Source organism: Malaclemys terrapin, chromosome 1, assembly GCF_027887155.1.
Source record: "Malaclemys terrapin pileata isolate rMalTer1 chromosome 1, rMalTer1.hap1, whole genome shotgun sequence".
NCBI classification, from domain to species: domain Eukaryota; kingdom Metazoa; phylum Chordata; order Testudines; family Emydidae; genus Malaclemys; species Malaclemys terrapin.
Window position 1 is genome coordinate 89,529,381 of NC_071505.1, and position 18,845 is coordinate 89,548,225.

At 45.1% G+C, this 18,845-nt stretch overlaps 2 protein-coding genes across 3 annotated transcripts in view; one reads left to right on the forward strand and one right to left on the reverse strand.

Annotated features, from left to right (window-relative positions):
- LOC128838209 (heat shock 70 kDa protein 12A-like) overlaps positions 1-18,845 on the reverse strand; it is a 73,262-nt gene that overhangs the window by 15,401 nt on the left and 39,016 nt on the right. The window contains exon 2 of the mRNA XM_054030229.1: positions 9,932-10,063. The gene's annotated coding sequence lies outside the window, so the exon portion shown is untranslated. The remainder of the gene's footprint in view (positions 1-9,931; positions 10,064-18,845) is intronic.
- Positions 13-15,968, forward strand: LOC128838224 (uncharacterized). 2 transcript variants are annotated; one of them, XM_054030252.1, is made up of 9 exons: positions 13-322; positions 1,857-1,946; positions 2,426-2,491; positions 4,090-4,170; positions 4,875-4,967; positions 5,494-5,683; positions 13,424-13,534; positions 14,761-14,850; positions 15,650-15,968. In XM_054030252.1, exons 1-9 carry the CDS (start codon positions 222-224, stop codon positions 15,899-15,901), a joined length of 1,074 nt encoding a protein of 357 aa, XP_053886227.1. In that variant the 5' UTR covers positions 13-221; the 3' UTR covers positions 15,902-15,968. The 2 variants fall into 2 exon arrangements, with proteins under 2 accessions (XP_053886227.1, XP_053886235.1); XM_054030260.1 differs by lacking the exons at positions 14,761-14,850; positions 15,650-15,968 and having other exon boundaries at positions 5,494-5,666; positions 13,424-13,526.

An 18,845-nucleotide genomic window follows, 5' to 3' on the forward strand; every position in this document is an offset into this window, starting at 1 on the left:
CAAGCAGGGGTTGGCCTAACTCTATTGTGGTTTTGAGCTACAACGGAACTTGAAAGCACCAATCCCCTAGTTAGGGCTGCTTTTCCTGCTTGTTTGTGCAAGCAAGAAAGTGCTTGATACTTGGAGCTCTTCCCCACACTCCTGTGGATCCACTTCCACTTATCCCACCTCCCTTCGGTCCCCTCCTGTTTGGAAGAGACATCTGCTATTTTAATAGACGCATGGAGCGAAGCACTTCCCGTAAGCCTGGCGGAGCTCGGCTAGTTATTTCACATTGCAAGAAGCTAGGTGACAGAACTAGAGCTTCAAAAAAGACCTGCAGGTATGTTGGGTAATGGGAACTCAGTGGGTAATCATATCATGTTTAATAGGAGCTCTAATTTTCTGTTTAAAAATACTTGTGAAACTTGCATGCAGAGTTCTTCCTGCTCTCAGGGTTTGCAGCCAGAGACCGCATGTTTTTGTTTGCTAATATTTGTACATTTCAATCCGGGATGAAGAACACAGATTTGAAACCAAAATGACAAGATTCTGCACTTCCCCTGCCCTCTTCCTGTATGAAACCTTAACGTACCTTGATTTTGCCCCATTTGGAAAATTGCCATTTTTGTTTAACGTGGTTTCACTGCAAAATGATGGTTCCCACACATACGGCGAGGGGAGAACAGGGTTTGCTTTTTACTGACCACTGCTGAACTTGACCTTTTCTCCTCATTTGAGTTCACCCGCAGTCACGCACACATGCATCCTGAATCATCACATGCTCAGCTGCAAAAGCTTGGCCAGTATGTGTTTGTGCAGTAAGTCTTAACTATGGATGGCGTGAAGCTGCACAGTTCAGCTCCAAAGCTGGACTTCCCCTAAAATTTGGGGGTATTTGGATCTGGAGTTTTGGCTCCGATCATTGTACGATGGAGCCTGTTTCAGTTTTAAAAGAGAGGTTTTCAACAGCAGTGACACCCAGTGAAGAGCCAGAGAACTGCTCCTTCCGTTAATGTTAAACAGCAGTTCATGGGCCAGTGGTGGTGTTGAAGCTACAGTCTCACTGAAGGTTATCATTGGTTTCATCCTTGTGTTTTGTTTCATCTCTGAACCTGAGAAGAGAATTATAGACTTGTGGTTGCCACTGGCCCCTGGCTCCCTCATGCTTTATATGGGGGAGATGGGTGTCAGATCCTTGCTCAGTCATTAACTGAATTGCAGGAACATCTTGCACCTATAAACCTGAGCTGGAAATCTCTCCAGAACAATATTTGGCATTTCTGGTCCTAGGAAGAACCAGGAAACAGAGAAGCATCCATGACACTGAAAAATATCTTTATAATGTTACAACCTATTTCCTCCTTTCTCCTTCCCTAAGTGGGATTCTACAAAATAAAAGTGTCTTTAAAAAAAAAAAGAAAAGAAAAAACTGCTTTAAGCAAAATAGCTAGGCAGATTTTTTTCATAACTCTGAAATGGTTTTCAATTCAGTTTGAGTTTTGAGTGGTGAGTTCTTATTTTATCTTGCCCAGTTCATCCTGCCCCAGTGATTATTGCCATCGTTAACCTGTCTATTTTAAGGTTTTATCCTGCAACCCATCATCGTAGTATCTGAGCACTTTCCACATAAAAATCAGTAGCAAAAGGGAAGTCTCGACTGGATTTCATGGAGACTCTGGCACTTCTCATGCTGGGGTGACTTTGCTTTGAGTAGGGTTTTTTTGGTTTTGTTTTTTTAGATATTATTAATTTCCTCTTTTTTTCTGTGAGGGTTCGGGTTTACTGGGTAGAAGGTGGTGTTGGTGTTGCCACTCTTGCATTGGGAACGCTTCTAATGAGTTATCTGTCATCCCCGATACATCTGTGCCCCACAGAGGTGAAAGTGAGGCTCCACAAGACAAGAACACTAATTTGGATGGAACCGAGATGGAACAGTGGGTGAAATATGTGGAAGACCAACTCAGGTAAGTTTGGTGATCTGAAATTATATTCCATTTTAGACCCCTACCCTTGGGGCCTCCAAACAAGTGTTCATGTTCCTAATGGATCCCTGAGGTTTGCACCATTCTTGTCATTTGCCCTCCTTGCTTTTTATGGAGATGCCGGCCCCTTCTTTGGCTAGACGGACAATGTGCGGCCCTCCTTGTCTCCAGAGACTCAGTGCTCTGCCTGGGCACCATTGCTTGGTGCTGACTCCTAGAGACAGAGACAGAGAGAGGGTGGCTAAGATTGTCACAGGTCTCCCACAGGGCAGGGCAGAGCAGTGATCTCTAAGCCACCAAGCCAAGCAGATATATTTTTAACCATATAAGTCTTGGCTGTTTAGATTTTTTTGGAAGGGCTGACTAATAATTTTGGGTGGGGCTTTAGCTTTTGCACATATTACTACTTTTATGGATATTTTATTAATTCTAATCACTTTGCATTATTCTCTGCCTGACAGAAGTGAAATGAATGCTCGATTTGAAGGTATGGAGAAACGCCTACAGTTTTTGGAAGAAAGCCTCAGGTAAGTGGGGAGGTTCAGGCCTCAATGATAGTGAAAAATATTGTGATTCTTTCTGAAATATCTACCATTCCAAAGAAGTCTTGAAAATTTCCCAGTGTGGTTTTCTCACCAAGTTTACACAGTGCTTGTGGGTGTTGATACTAAAATATCAACATGCCTAGTGATTGGACTAGCTCCATTTCTCTGGCTTGGCATCTCTCTCCGTCAGTGGGGGTTGTGTGAATGGTATGCCTACACAGTGTTGTATGGTTCTTTCCATAAGTCCAGGGAGTGTTTGACGCTGGAGGGTCAGGTCCAGAGGCTGCCACCAATTTCAATTAGTCTTGAAGGGCAAATCTGACAGTGTGATGTAACACCACAGCCTTATTATGCCATGTGATTGGCATCTTGAAATCATGTCATGGGTGTGAGGCAATAGGATGACTTTTATTTCCATTCCAAAGAATTTTCTAAATAAGTAATACCCCCTTGTGCATCAGCAGGACAGAGGATAAAGCCACCCAGCCTGATACAGTAAGGGCAGGTAGTAAACCTATATTTGGCAGGCACTGTGAGTGCAGCTGCCATTGTACCATACACTGCTCTTGAGGCTACAGGGAAGGGAGAATCTTGTATACAGTGACCTCCTAACAGTTAATTAAGGGGTGTCTTGGACAAGCTCCTAAAGGGAAGGGTGGCAGCTGGGATTCTGGTGAAGGTGGAAGGGGTGAACTGTGGGGGAGAGAAGAGAGGAGGTACCCTAAAGATGCAATGAATCCTCCTAAAAGTTCAAGAATAGCGATGAACAAATTTCAAACAGGTTGGTGCCAATAAACACTCAAAAGTAATGATGTTTTTTGAGCCTTATCTGAACCCCAAATAACTGGGTTGGAAATTCTGTGAGAATAGGCTGTGATGGGAGATTTCCTGCAACTTCTATGCCTGGTCAGGATGGCATTACAATGACAGCAGCTTCTCTCCACAGCATTTTGGAGCTTCCAATCCCAGCTAGAAGAAGGAAATACAGAGGCAGCCAGGATAAGGGGAGGGGATTGGAAATAGCTAATCAATCTTTTTCAAATCTGAAAGGTTTTTCTTAGAATTTTGTCAAACCCAAGACTTGGTTGATGTAGGACAAAGTTTCAGGTTATTAACAGAAAGTGTTCCATGATACAGACGTTGGAGTTAAATCCAAATTTCCCCCCAAATTCAGATCAAGTTGGATCCAGAGATTTTGTTCAACCACATACAGTAGGCTAGTTGCAAAGGCCAGATCTAGATCTGAACTTCTCCAAAGTTCAACTTTCTGGGTTTCTAGGCAGGGCTGGCTCCAGGCACCAGCTTAACAAGCAGGTGCTTGGGGCGGCCAAGGGAGAGGGGCGGCACCTGCAGCAATTCGGGAGCGGCAGGGCCCTCACTCCCTCTAGGAGCGAAGGACCTGCCGCCAAACTGCCGCCGCCGATCGCGGCTTTTTTTTTCCCCCCAATTGCCGCCGCCGGTCGTGATTGCGATCGCGGCTTTTTTTTTGCTTGGGGCGGCAGAAATGCTGGAGCCGGCCCTATTTCTGGGTTATTCCCATCTGCATTTCTTTTATTCAACTTGGTTTGTCTCATCTCTAGTCAGGAAGCAGCAAGCAGGATTGATTCCCGTAGTTTCAGATCGCTGGAGGCCACCAACAAGAGTGAGAGCTCCACACAGACGTGAGTATTGTTTATCTTTGTTGCTATTCTGTGAATTGCCTCTTCTCCTGGGGCCTGTGACCTTCCTCCCATCTGTCTAGGACATCTGTCATCTTTGAATTTGTTGGGACTCTACAAACACAACCTTGTGAACAAAATCCATGAAAGTGCATGAAGACAGCAGGCCACACGTCAGTGCTCAGGGAAAGGGGATTGCCAGGAGAGAGGAACAAGCAGTGTTGCTTGTCCATCAGATGATGTTTATTACCCAAGGTTTTGACACACGGGACCCGAACCTGCTCTTATCAAAGTCAACAGGAGTTTTGACATTGACATCAGTGGGTGCTGGATCAGACTGTAGTTTGTAATACACATTACCTTTCTGCTACATATCTGGGCTAGTGAATCCCTGCATTATCTGAATCAATCCCATTTTGTGCCTTGTGAGACAAATAATCATGTCATGGCATTACATTATTGTACGACAACATTGCATCCTCTTACCACAATGCAACAACATCATGTGAGGTGGCAGCAGCATCACATCATTGCAAGGCCATAAATACAGCTGGGACAATAACTGTCCTGTGAGCTGGGCTTGCAGAATAGACTGGTGAGAAGCTGTGACTGTCTCATAACTTCTGGAATGGATGGATAACCCTAGTCTTGCCTTGTGCATCTTTTGATGGTTGGCGATATTTATTTTGTCCATGAATCTGTTTCAGGGAGCTTTCCGAAATGGTCAGTGCAGAAGAGTTTCGTCAGAAGGAGGAGGAGTGTAAAAAGCTGAAAGAAGAGAAAAGAGCCTTGGAGCAAAAGTAGGGTATTTGTGAATATTTCCTCCAGAGCTTATCTTTCTACAAAGACCCTCATCCTTCTCCCAACACTGTAACGCCTCTATGCCACCTTGGCAGCCAAAGTGTCCCCTCCCCAGATTCTCAGCCTCCATGGGGCATGTGTACTATTGGCTACTGTAAGATGGGGAACTATGGCAGCTCTGTCCCAGTATCCAAGTGCAGATGAAAGAGGCAAGTGCCCACGGAGAAACCCAAGTGCTGTTTAAATCATGCTAATTGCTACTTGTGGAATATCGCTGTGAGAGTGATACTTTTCCAGACAGAATCTGGCACACCTGGATGCTCCCTGGTCAGGCGGAGATCAGTTTGGGGTTGGGAAGTACAGAGTGGAGGCTGTGTCTTGTGAATTACATGCCAATTCATAAAGTATTTCTGGATTATTATTAATTATCCTTTTATGAATTTAAAGCCCATTAGTCTTGGTGTGTGTCCTTTGAATCTGGCTCTTTCATTTTAAAATGTATTTTTAATCCCCTTTTGGCCCTAGATTGAACCGTGTCTTGGCCAATGCAATGGGAAGCCATACGTGCTCTGAGAACCTGAATGACCCCTGTCCATTATCAGCTGTGCTGGGGATGTATGACAGGCTCAGGACACATGAATGGGAGAAAGCCAGATGTGCTGCAAGTGGCTCTGCCTTCCCAATGACATACGAAAAAGGTAGCACCATAATTGAGGTTTGTTCCTATTCATATCCTAGAACTCAAATGTAAAAAGTCTTGAAAAAATAATAGCACCGTACAAGCCAGTCTAATGACCTGGCATTTAGTACTTGCATGATCAAGCAGGAAACTAGACGTGTCCTAAGCACCTCTTGATGCCAACTGACAGAGGGCATAGGGGTATGGGGATCCCCTAGGTTCATCAAAAGAATGCCATGTATGATCTCTAATGAAAGCCTGTGTCACACAAGACATCATAATCATTGTAAAAGGAATGTATAGAGTTAAGTGTATCTGCTGAAAATTAGGCTCTGTAGGACTGGTGGTTGAAGGCAGGTCACTGAAATGTAGCACACCATGAGACAAACTGTCCAGACAGGAGGCGAAAGATACTTATCTCTCTGGTGGGCCATTGTGTGCCTTACAATAAAATTCTATTCCCATACTGAGTCAAATGTTTATTAAGAGTTTCCAGAAACTTCAGAAGGAAATTAACTGTAAGAGATAAACAGCCGAGGGAGCCCTGTTTTCAGGTGAAGATCAAAGGTCTGGCCTGGTATATCTGGGAGGTGTAGAGAGATGCTCTGGTATCCTTCAATCAGTGAAGACAAGTTCCCAGAGGGCTTGATCTTATCTCAGCCATCCTGGTTGAAAACGCTGAGAAAAGGACTTGAAGTAAGCTCTTCTGTAAGAGACGGGGGAATATCTTTTGAGTTTAATTTAGGCTCTAGCAAGCATGTTATGATTTTGTTTTCTATGTAACTATTTGTTTCCAATATTCTTACTAACTGTCTTGTGAATCTCTGTGATTTGATAAAAAATGTATTCTTCTTTCACAATCAGTATATCTAAGCGCTGTGTGTTAAGTGGAGTGGTGATCCTGAGTTAAATCTAGTAAGCTGGTGTGTACTATTCCTCTGGCAGCAGAGAATCGGGTTCTTTGAGTAGTGTCCCTGTGGGAGCTTCACTTTAGGTGTATCTGCGCCCCTGCGCCTCTAATCAGAGATTTTAAGTAGCAGTGTCCATTTGGCCACATACACTCTCCCTCCCACATGGTCTGCTTCAAGGCTAAATAGCATTGTACAGGCAAAGCACCCTCAATTCCCTGTCAATCGCCTTTGTCCTTGAACGGAACGTGTGGCTGTTACCCAGGGTTTTCAGAACCCACAGCAGTGGCAACTCTTTCACTCTAGGTGGTGTCAGGAATAAATCAATGGGAACACAGCGATTCTGTCTGATAAATAATTAATACAAGTGCGTATGCTCTAGCTAAAAGTGCAGTTTATTAGATTTAAGCACACACCGACGTAAGCAATAGGTTTAGGACATCCCTGATATTTACCTAAATTTTGAGACCTTATTGAGTAATTAATGGCGGTTCAGCGATGGCCAGTCACCTCCCTGCCGGGGAGTAAAGGTGTCAGGAAAAACATCTCTTAAGATGGGTTCATAGGACTGCTCCAAAGTACACTCTATAGCTAATCCTTTTTATAAATTAACTTCTACAAAACACAAATCATAATGACCCCCTACTGGATCATCACGTTTCCTAACTTTCAATAAACTTCTATATCAAAGGTGGCCAGACTCAAGGTCTTCCATCCACTTATCTTCTTTCAGTCTCAGTTATTTACTTTTCTCTGCCCTCCTCCCATTCTGATTAGCAGGAACTGCAGCTAGATTTGATCTTGCCTCTAAAAGCCTGTTTTTAAATTAACCTGTAACTACGTGGTGTTCAATTTTATTATTTCATGTTGGCTGAATGCACATAATATGATTGCTATTAGCTTGATCACATTCTGGGGCGTACACACCCCTCAAATTCAGGGCAACATAGCAGTCCGTTGACTGCTTAACTTCCTTTATATTGGTAGTGGACAGTTAGAGTTCATAGTGATTTGTAGAGTTTCCTTTTCTTTTGTAGTGCCCTTAGAGCTTCTGGTTTTTTGATTGAAAAAAAACCACCTTTTTTCTTTCAATCGTTTTCCTCCCGACTTTTGCTGTGGGATCACCCCCGTGTTCCCCTGGCTTAAAGAGATGTCTCTCCTGCAGGGAGGCAATCCCAGTGACAGACGGACACACTCATTGTGTCCAGTGCCTTGGAGAGGCACATATTCCCTAGAAGTGCATCTTCTGCCAACAACTAAAGACCAGATTCCGAAAGAACCAGGAGCTGAAGTTAGAACTTCTCCTCATGCAAGGTGCTCTTAGGCTGGCATCTGACCCCTGTCCTGAATCCTCTCCAGGATGAAGATCATCCCCAAACCCTTCAACCTCCAGGGAGGTGGAAGCGTGGAGAAAGTTGACTGACTCCCCCCGCAAAGCTTCCAGTAAATGGTCTGCAAGCCCTCTAGGCAACCCCTTGACCTGCCAGAGGAGATCCCCCTTGTGTTTGCCCACCTTGGCACTGATGGCTCCGAAGCACGGCACTCATACAGTGGGGTCCCTGAGATTTCTGAGCTCTTCCTTAGTGCCTAAAGACCCGAAGGGAAAGGCACCGAAGAAGCAGCTCTCCTCGGAGCACACCGCCAATAGTAAGCCATCAGTACCAGTGAGTCAGCACTGGGCATTGCCTGACAGTACCAAGCCCATCAGTGGTACCACAGGAGCTCCATTTTTCGAGTGACCTTATCAAGTGTCTCCAATAGAGAGTCCACTAGATGTTCCCCTACGGCTTTAGTGTCCAGATCCCCGGAACCTGAGGAAGAAACTTTCAAGGAGGAGGAGGCTAGACTAGAGATGGAAATTATGCTACAGCAAACATCTTCTTACCAAATGAGGCAGTAATGCCCCATCCTCCATCACTTGCCAATGACTGTAAGCTCTTCCAAAACCTCACTAAGAGGGTGGTGGATGCACTACAAATTCTCCTGGAGGAGGTGAAAGACTCTAACTATAAATTGTTAGACATACTGCACATTTCCTCCTCTTCGAAAACCACCCTCCCAATCAACGAGGCGCTAATGTACCCTGCCAAGGTCATCTGGCAGACACCAGCCTCCATTGCACCAACATGCAATAGGGCTGACAAAAAGTATTATATTCCCCCTAAAGAAGCAGACTTTCTCTTCATGCACCCTCAACCTAACTCTATAGTCATGGATGTGGTTAATGCACAGGGAAAGCAACATTATACCAAGTTGACCCGTTATAATAGAGATTGGAAGATGCTAGACCTATTTGGACAGAAGGCATACTTGTCTGTGACCTTACTGTTCAGGATCTCAAAATACCAGGACGTAATAGTTAATTATGACGACATGAATTATGGAAAACTCAACTCCTTTATTGGCCACTTGCCAGAAGCACAAAAGGAGCAATTTCAGGCCATCACCAAGGAGGGCCAGGTAGTAGCAAGAATAACGCTACAGACCACACTGGACACAGCGGCCCACTCACTCTCAATGGCAGTGGTAATGAGGCGGACATCCTGGTTGCACCTTTCAGGGTTGTCAAAGGAAGCGCAGACAATGGTCAAGGACCTCCCATTGAAGGGCCCAAACTCTTTGCTGAAAAGACAGATGCATTACTCCATCTCTTTAAGGACTCTAGGACCAGACTATGCTCCCTGGGAATCTATACACCAGGAATTGCCTCCAGCTTCTCAGGCATATGATGGCATGCACCTTTGTGACTCCACACAATTGGTTATTCCTGAGATGTTTGCAGATGTGGCTCAGATCTGTCTACTCTCTGAACAAGGACGGGCTGAACAAGCTGCTGTCGATGCCCTCTAGGGTCAAATACTCCCTGGACTGGTGGAAAGAACCATACAATGTCTATGTAGGTATTCCGTTTGCAGAACCCACACTAACGCTGATTCTAAGAACAGACACCTCTCTAATAGGCTGGGGAGCCCACCTAAATGACAGCAAAGTCCAGGGCAAGTGGTTTCCCACAGAAGCAGTTCTCCATATTAATCTTTTAGAATTAAGAGCTGTCAGAAATGACAGCGCACACTTTCTCCCATTCATCAGGGATACGAAAGTCATGACGGGTAGTATGACCGACATTTTTTACATAAATTGCCAAGGGGGCGCCAGATCACCCTCCCTTTGCACGGAAGCACTGAAACTTTGGAACCGGTGCATCCACCACAATGTGCTCCTTTCAGCCACTCATGTACCAAGAATACATAATGTGACAGCTGACAGTCTCAGCTGGAATTTCTCACACAATCACAAATGGGAAATGAACCCAGCAGTGCTTCACAACATATTCAACCTATGGGGGACCCTGACAATAGATCTGTTTGCTACTTACCAGAGCAAGAAATGTCTCTGCTACTGTTTGAAGGTTAGACTAGAGAAACAGTCCCTGGGGGATGCTTTCTTCTTCCCATGGGGCAGGGAACTATTGTAGGCCTTTCTCCCATTCCCTCTGATGTCCAAGTTCCTGTTAAAGAATGGCAAGAGAAAGCAAAAGTTATACTGATTACCCTACTCCCCCGTCCGAGACAAGTTTGGTACCCATACCTTGCACAGTTGGAAGTATGTCCTCCTATTTCTCTTCATCCCATTCCTCACCTTCTCTCTCAAAACAATGGAAGAATCAAACTTACTGATCCTTCAGCTCCAGGCTCGGCTTCTTCTTGGTTTCAACACTTAGAGAGTGAATGCTCTGAGGAGGTGAAAGAGGTGTTACTATGTAGTAGGAGATCGGTGACTTGTCATACTTACCTTCAAAAATGGAAACAATTCCAAATTTTGTAAGATTCCAAACAAGTGGACCCAACATCTTCCTCCTTCCCTTTGATCCTAGACTAAATGAGCTGAGAGCTCACACCTTTTGAATTCTAGAATATAAAATACATCTAGCAGCCATAATGGCTTTCCACCATCAAGTGGATGGATGCTCAGTATTTGCCCACCCAACGACATGCAGATTTCTTAAGGGCATGGGAAACCTCTTTCCACACATCAGACCACCCACTCCAACCTGGAACTTCAATCTAGTTCTGAGAACCTTGACTAGACCACCCTTCAAGCCTATGGCCACTTGCTCGCTGTTACACCTATGCATGAAGATGGCATTTCTAGTGGCCATGACCTCAGCATGAAGGATGGGGGAAGTAGTGATGTTTTAAAGACCAAGTCATCTTGAGGCCACACCCCAAGTTCCTCCCCAACATAGCCTTCTTTCATATGAACCTCCCCATATTTTTTCCAAAACCATATTGTGCCAAGAGGGAGGCAACACTACACATGCTGGATGTTAGGAGAGCCCTGGCATTGTATTTGGACAGGACTAAGGACTTGAGGAAGTCTTCCAAACTCTTCCTTTAATTCACTGAAAGATCCAAGGGCTCCACAATACTACCTCAAAGACTCCAAATGGGTCTCCAGTTGCATTAACCACTGTTACTGTGAACGTTACATAACCTGCTGCCTCCATCAGGGATCCACACGCATGCCACAAGATCCATTTCTACTTCGGTTGTGTTTGCTAAAGATGTCCCCATCTCAGAAATCTGTAGGGTGGCAACCTGGGTCTCTGCCTATGCTTTCGTGAGGACTCTTTTTCAGCACCTCAGTGCTATCATCAGTAACAGCCTCCACTCCAAAGCCCCAGCCCTCCATGGGGCATATTGCTGTGGAGTCACCTACTGTGGAGCACCCATAGGAACACTATTCAAAGAAGAAGAGGAAGTTACTCACCTTGTGCAGTAACAATAGTTTTTCGAGATGTGTGTCCCTATGGATGCTCCATGACCCTCTCTCCTCCCCTCTACTTCGGAGTTTTTGCCCAGGGAAGATTAGCCTCAAGGCAGAGCATGAGGTAGGGAGAGCACATGTGTGCACTGAATGGACACTGCTACCTAAAATCTCAGATTAGAGGTGCAGGGACTCAGATACACCTACAGTGGAACACCTATACAGATACACATCTTGAAGAACCATCATTACTACACAAGGTGAGTAATTTCCTCTTCTATAAGTGTTCAGTGAATTAGAGATTGGATGCTCCAGGGTGACACGTGGAGGACTCAGAAGTTGCTGGGTGCCTCTTGCTAATCTGTACAGAGAAGCGAGGCCTGCGGAGGCCTGGAAAGCAGCGCTTGTGTTGCCAGAGTCTGGGGGAGTCGGGGAGCTGATGCATAGCAGGCTCAGACAAGACTTCCTCACGCTAAGGGCCAGTGGTAGTGAGGTGTCTCACAACCCTGGGTAACCCTTGGAAGTCTCACACTAGGGTCAGCTACTCAGTTGTTAGGCCATGCTGGGCTGAAAAATAAGAGCTATGGAATGCCATGGAGACCAACCTAATGGTGCTGAACAAGCCTGGCATTCAGATGAGCCTGTTCAATTCCTCGTTGCCATTTCTCACTCCAGCTAGGCATCAGTTGAGAGTGTCGCAGCATCTTGTCTGGTTTCCTTGTGACTAGCGCTCGGCCATGCCACATAGGAGATTTAGCTTTGATTTCTAATTATTGCTTCAAGGCTGAGTGTATTGGGGAAGAATCAGCACTGTACAATTAAGAGGACAGCACAGGTGCACACAAATGGAGTGACTGCTGTCAGAAATGTCTGCACTGATTGTCCAGTGGGCGGTGCCCACACTAGCATTCACTTAATTGAGGCTTTATCTAGAGATTACTGAGATTCTTCAGTCCCTGACAACTGACTGAAGCATTTTTGCACGCAGATTCAAGGTTATTCCTGAGGGAATTCTGTGCATCTGTGGACATGCAGAATTCTTCTGTCCTGCATAATTTTGTTTTTTCCCACATAAAATACATTCTGCCCCAGAAGTGCTGCAGTTCTGCCTTTCGCCCACCAGAGGCTGCTGTGGTGCCAGAACAGCCAGCTGCAAAAGATGGAACTGCAGCGCTTCTGGGGCAGAATGTATTTTCTGTTGGGGGGGGGGGAATTCTATGCCCAGTGCTGCAGAATTCCTTCAGGAGTAGAAGTTCATCACAACACCTGCCCATGGAGCCAGATTTGGACAGAGCGGGAAACACAGGGCTGCTGGGGGGGGGGGGGGGGTGTGTGTCACAGACTGGGGTTCAGAATGGCTAGTTGGGGGGACAGACTGGGTTATGGCCTCAGGTGCTATAGTAGGGTGATAACATTGAGCCTGGGGATGGGAACAGGGGGCTGCAGAGACCGATGGGGATAGCAGGTGCGGGGACAGGGGCAGATGTGCCTGACTGAATTGGAGAGGCTTGGGGTCAGCCAGGCTTTGCATGGGGGAGACTTCCCAACTCTCTAACAATCCTACCCCCCCAAAAAAGAACCTTCTCCCACCCATACCTAACACCCTCCAGGTTCACTCCTAGGCTCCTTTCCCCTTCCTCAGTGCCTCCATTATCCCTGACTCCCCCAAGCCTTTGCACTACTTCTGACAGGTGCAGGAAATACAGTTCTGTATTGAAATTTAAATGAAGTACTCAAAGTTCTGCATTAATATGCTTGGTAAGGAATCTATTTGTCAAAAAAAAATTGTTACAGACATACTCGCTGACAGATATTTTTAAATAAATTACCAAAATTGAAACTGGCATGATTATATTGTTTTATTTTGACAAATAAAATATGCAGAATTTTGCAGAATTTTCAAATACTGTGTGCAGAATTTTTTAATCGTTTGGTGCAGAATTCCCCCAGGAGTACAAAGTGCATTTCTGTCAGTTGAGGGATGTCACAGTCGATTGACCTCTCTATTGCATGAGTCATATGTCTCTCATGTACCGTACCGTGCTTCTAGTTTGGTCCTCTTCATTATTAACAGTGATCTGTTATTATCTTTGCACCCCAGGCTGTGTTTTCCATATGTGAAGAAGAGCTGTCACAAAGACTGGAGCGAATTTTTGAACTCCTTGAGATTCCAGTTTCAAAGGAAACCACAAGCCTCTTTGACAGCCAACAGGTATTTAACATCATAGCGCAGTAGGACTTGGGTTGCAGCGGGAAGCTGGGTAACCTGTTTAGATCTGCCACCACTTACAGTCTTATTCACACAAGGGAAATATCTCAAATGTCCCACAGTTGCTAAAACTGGTTCAGCTCCACCAGTGTGAGCGATGCTGGAAGCCCTAACGTAGACAGGCAGCTACAATGGAAATAACCTGAGCGGGACAGGCAGAGTAGAAGGGAGAACTGTGATTCCTTTATGGTATGACAGGAGAATCAGGCTGAGTCGTATGTAGTGTGGTAGTGTGACAGATTCATGTTACCAATCTGCCTGAGGCATCAGGTTATCAGGCTGAGGCCGCAGGATTGTTAGAGGAGGAGATGAAGGAGCACACCAAGTGACTACGTTTTAAAGCTTTATTTATAAAATAACAGTGGTGAGTGCTGTTGATCTCCAACTTGCTTTGGCTTTTGAGAGGATTTTTAAGCCCTGGGTTCTTCTGGGGGCGTTTTGTTTAGGGACCTCTGTCCCCCATGCTCTTTGTACCAGTCCAAACCGGCTTTGTGTGGCTTCCTTAGCCTTCCCAAAACACACCGGCTTCAGGGACGCGAAACTGTTGTTTTCCCCCTCACTGGCCTTCACCGTCTCATTAGTTTTTGCAATCCCCTGCAGTCTTGTTCAGCTTACTTCTCTTTTCTCACGGCTGGTCAGGGTTGGAATTCAGACTCCCATCTTTCTTGGCTTCAGAGAGTTTGCTTGTGTGCATTGGCCTTGGGCGGCTGGAGTCAACTTCTTATCTGCGGACCTAGCTGGATCATCGAGTTAACCCGTTCCTTTCTCCCCCTTCGGCCTCTCGCAATCTGCAAAGGAATCTTTCGCTCCACACTCACACCTTGAAGCTCTCCCAAAATCCTTTCCCATGCATATGCGTTAGCAATATACAATGCTGGTGCTTACCCAGGGGATCCCATGGGGGACAATTTTACTGTGACTGTGACAGTAGGTCACATGACTGAGAGAGAATAATCCTGTCATTGACTGACTGGAATGCACATACAAGAGTTAGAAATCTCCTTCCAACCCTATGTCCCAGTCTGGGCATTTGCCCAAACCTTTGGAGCTGGAAGTTTCCAAATCACTGTTTGGAAATATTTGTCTCTCTGAACAAGGCCTATAATCGGGAATTGGATTATTCCCATTTCATATCGGCTAACTCGGGCTGTTCTTTGTTTGGTTTGTAGCTGCCCCCTGAGCTGACAAGAGATATAAAGAATCACCTTAAAAATCTCTATTTTAAATATGGACAAGACATTTACCAAGCCAAGATTTGGGTGAGTAAATACCAAGCCTGGGAAAGGGGTTCCATTTCCACACATTTCTGTGAAACTCATGGTATTAAAAGACACACCATTGAATTCTGTGCTGTATCATCCACTTCTACGATGGGGGTGGGATTCACCAAACTCCAAGAATTTTCCTGTCCAGCCCCCGCCTTTTACTCCTCTTTCCGCCCCCCTCAAAGCTGACATTGTGGAAACCCCTCTGGCTGAGGAGCTCTGGATGCTCCTCCCTTCACACCCCACTGATACCACTCCTTACCTCAGTCAGAAGGGACTCATAGAGTGTCTATATCTGGTTTCCATGTTGGGTCATGAGAGGTGGACATATGCTACCTTGTGTTATGTGGAATTGGGAAAACAGTAAGTGGGTGGAACCCAAGTTTCAATAACCATATTCCAACTCTACAAGACCAGACTCTGTCCTGTTTCTTGTGGTAAAAGTCTATATGGGCTGCAATGGAGCTGCTTCATCACTTTGCAGCTCCTCTTTCTCCTGTCACCTGCAAAGCTCTGTTTGGATATGGGGATCAAAGGCAGCCCGTGGATACTGGAATTCTACCAGGCCCCGGAACCTACAACTTCTCTGGATGGGAGATCAGAGAAAATAAAGGATCCTCAGACATGCCTTTCCCACTACCATCAATTCTGGGTTAGGAATTCAGTTACTGATATTAGTCCATATTTAGAAGCAGCAAAGTGAGTCAACGAGTGGTGGTAGAGTCTGCTTAATAATTATCATTACATCGCAGAGCACATAAGATAATAATCACTGTCCTCGCTTGATTTTCAGCCTGTTCTTTCTCCTGATCTACAGAAGTTTCAGCCACTTGTAAAGTTCACAGCAGAGTGCTACAAAATTTACTGTTTGTTGCTTCTTCAGAACCCGCCCATTAAACCTGTGTGGCCCGCAAATAGAATTCCCACAGATTTCATGGAGCATGTGGACAATAAAGAGATAAAAAGTTGTATGCCAATAACCTTTCTGTGGCCAGTGCTGACCTGTGGGGGAAAGGTAATTAGAAAGGGTGTAATCTATGATTAAAAGTCATGGCTGTTTGGAGTCAAATTATACCCCTGTGTCAAAAAGCAATAAAAAGCAAGTAAATCTGCAGCCTGGTGGTATGTGTCTTTTTTTATCCAGCAAATGCCTGGGTATTAGCTCTTGTAATTTAGCTTTGGAGAGGGGAAGACAGGAGAGTGTAGGATTTACAAATAGTGTATTAAACATCTCCAGATATCTCATGGAAAACATTTTTCTTAGAAATACTTTTGCTCCTGCATGTCTCAAATTGTAGGTACTTATCATCCCGGATTACTTCCAAGTGTCATTTGTGTGAAAACAGAATCTCCATTTTTAAATTATCTGCTGCTTGTTCTCCACAGTTGGAAGTCACATTGTCACAATATCTCTACAATAACCAGGATCATGCCTTCTGCTAGAGAATAAGCAGCAGGAGTCAATAAAGATGAGCTGTTAGGAGTAGGGTGAGCAGATGTCCTGTTTTTAAAGGGACAGTCCCATTTTTTGGGACTTTTTCTTATATAGGCACCTATTACCCCCCACCCTCTGTCCCGTTTTTTCACAGTTGCTATCTGGTCACCCTAGTTAGGAGCAAGTACCCTGTTTACATGAAAATATCCTTACTAATCAAGAATGAGGAAAGGGAAATGCAGGATATGGAAATATAAACCTTGAGTTCCAGGACTCACTAAACTCACCAGGACCACAGAGATCAAAGGCTGAGTATACATAAATGACCAGTTGTAAATGTCAAAGGGTGATTGGAGCCCAATAGAAATGCAGCCTCAGCTCCTGTCCGCCCATCCCAGCCTAGCTGCTCTGATGAAGTGCTAGGTTTCACTAACCCTTCCACTATCTGTAACATTTGGTCCCCTATTTCTGCCCCTCTTCTTGATCCCCAGATTAGATAGGGTGGGCGGGGAGCAGAGTGCATACAGAGGGGAAAAAAGGGGGATGGGGGAATAAGAGAGAGAGAGAGAGAGTGTGTGTGTGTGTGTGTGTGTGTGTTTTGGAGAGAGAGAAAATCTTCCCTCTCACCAGCCCAGCCTCACCTCCCTGATCCTAAAAGGCAATATCCCACCAATGCTCCAGAGACCCTGCCAATGTATGCTAGGGTCTTTCTGATCCCCAGATTGTGCTATCAGTTTAGCTCTGTGTTTGAGAGTAATAAATTGACCATCGTTAAGCACCATTTATACCAGAGTGGCAAGTCAGCCCAAGTTCGATGTGTGTTGTGGTTTTTAAATAATTAAATCAAATGTATTCAATCATATCAACCTTATTAAGAACAAAATTCTGATTAATTCTAGGTCCTCCCTCCAGTGCAATCAGCAACACTCATGTGACCTGTGGGGCCTAGGGCAGCCCTCACTGGAAATGCCAAGGTCAGGGCAGGCTGCAAAAAGGAGAGAGATGCTCCCAAGACTGGTGGGTAACACTGATGTTAAACTCCCCAACCAGTCACAAACTGTGTTCCTGATCCCCCACACTGGTTATCAAGAAGCAAAAAAAGAAATCACAGCCCCCTTATTGCATTCCAGTTCTCTGACTCACAGTCAGCACATACGTCCAGTACAGTGAGAAGTTACTTAAAAACTCTGCTCACTAATACAAAATATTGTTCTGACCCCAAAGGGTCAGTCACATTACCAGGCCAATATTAGTTTGCATCTTTCCCCAAATACCACGCTGCCAGCCAATCCTTTAATGTCTAAAACTAAAGGTTTATTATAAAGAAAAAAGAAAGAACAAGAAGAGAGTTGTTAAATGATAAAGGACTCAGATACATACACAGACTTCAAAGTCCGTATATCAGGTTCTTAGCAATATTGGTGAGTTTGCTGGCTTGAAAGTCGCTCTGGAACACATCCACAGCTTAGATGGTTCATTCAGTCCTTTGTTCAGAGCTTCAGTTTGTAGAAAAGTTACTCCAGAGGTAAGAAGCAGGAATGAAGACAAAATGGAAATGATGTAGCTGCCTTTTATAGTCTTTTGCCATGTGGGCTGTACTTCTTTTGTCCCAAACATAAGCTGCGCAGCACATGGCATGGAAGCCTTCGAGTTCTCTGTCCACAGGCATACCACATGCCCTGCTGACTCGTGAGGTATATTCTCTGGTTCCTTTCAATGGGTTCATTGTACAGTTGATGACCCTTGATGGGCCATCGACTAGGCTGAGGACTGGTGATACCAATCTGTCTGGGGGCGTCACCTAGATGCACAGCACAAGTTTGAAATACAGCTATACCATATGTATCTATAACTCACAATACACAGGTGATACAAACATATAAACAATACTATCATACTTGGCAAATCATAATATTTTCACAGATATCTTACATGGCATATCTGGTCAGATTCCTTGCAATTTTATAATATTGGTATCACTAATATTATAAATGGTCTTCCATATTACATACAGCCTCACAACTCAGTTGCCTCCTAAGAATCTGGACAGTGTCTGAGGTTACAAGAGGAAAGTATATAATAGTTTGTACTCTGATTGCAGCCTCCTGAACAATCCAAAGGCTTCATCCAAGCATTCCAAAGTGCTCCTCAAATACCCCTCTGAGGTAAATATTCTCCACATTTTACTGATGGGAAGCTACACCACAGAGTGATAAATGCCCAGGGCCAAAACTTTCAAACTTGGGTGCCTAAAATTAGGCAACGCAGTGCACAGTTACGCAGCTAAGAGGCCTGATTTTCAATTTTGCAGGGGCCGGCTTTAAGCACCACAGGGCCCGATTCGAAGGAGCTGCCGCTGAAGTCCCGCTGCTGTCTTCGGCGGCAGCTCAATCGCTGCCGCGGAGGAAGGTCCCTCCACCGAAGTGCCGCCGAAGGCACTGGCAGCCAATTGAGCTGCCGCCGAAGTCCCGGCACTGTCGGCAGCAGCAGCTCAATCGTTGCCGCTGTCTTTGGTGGCATTTCGGCGGAGGGACCTTCCTCCACGGCAGCGATT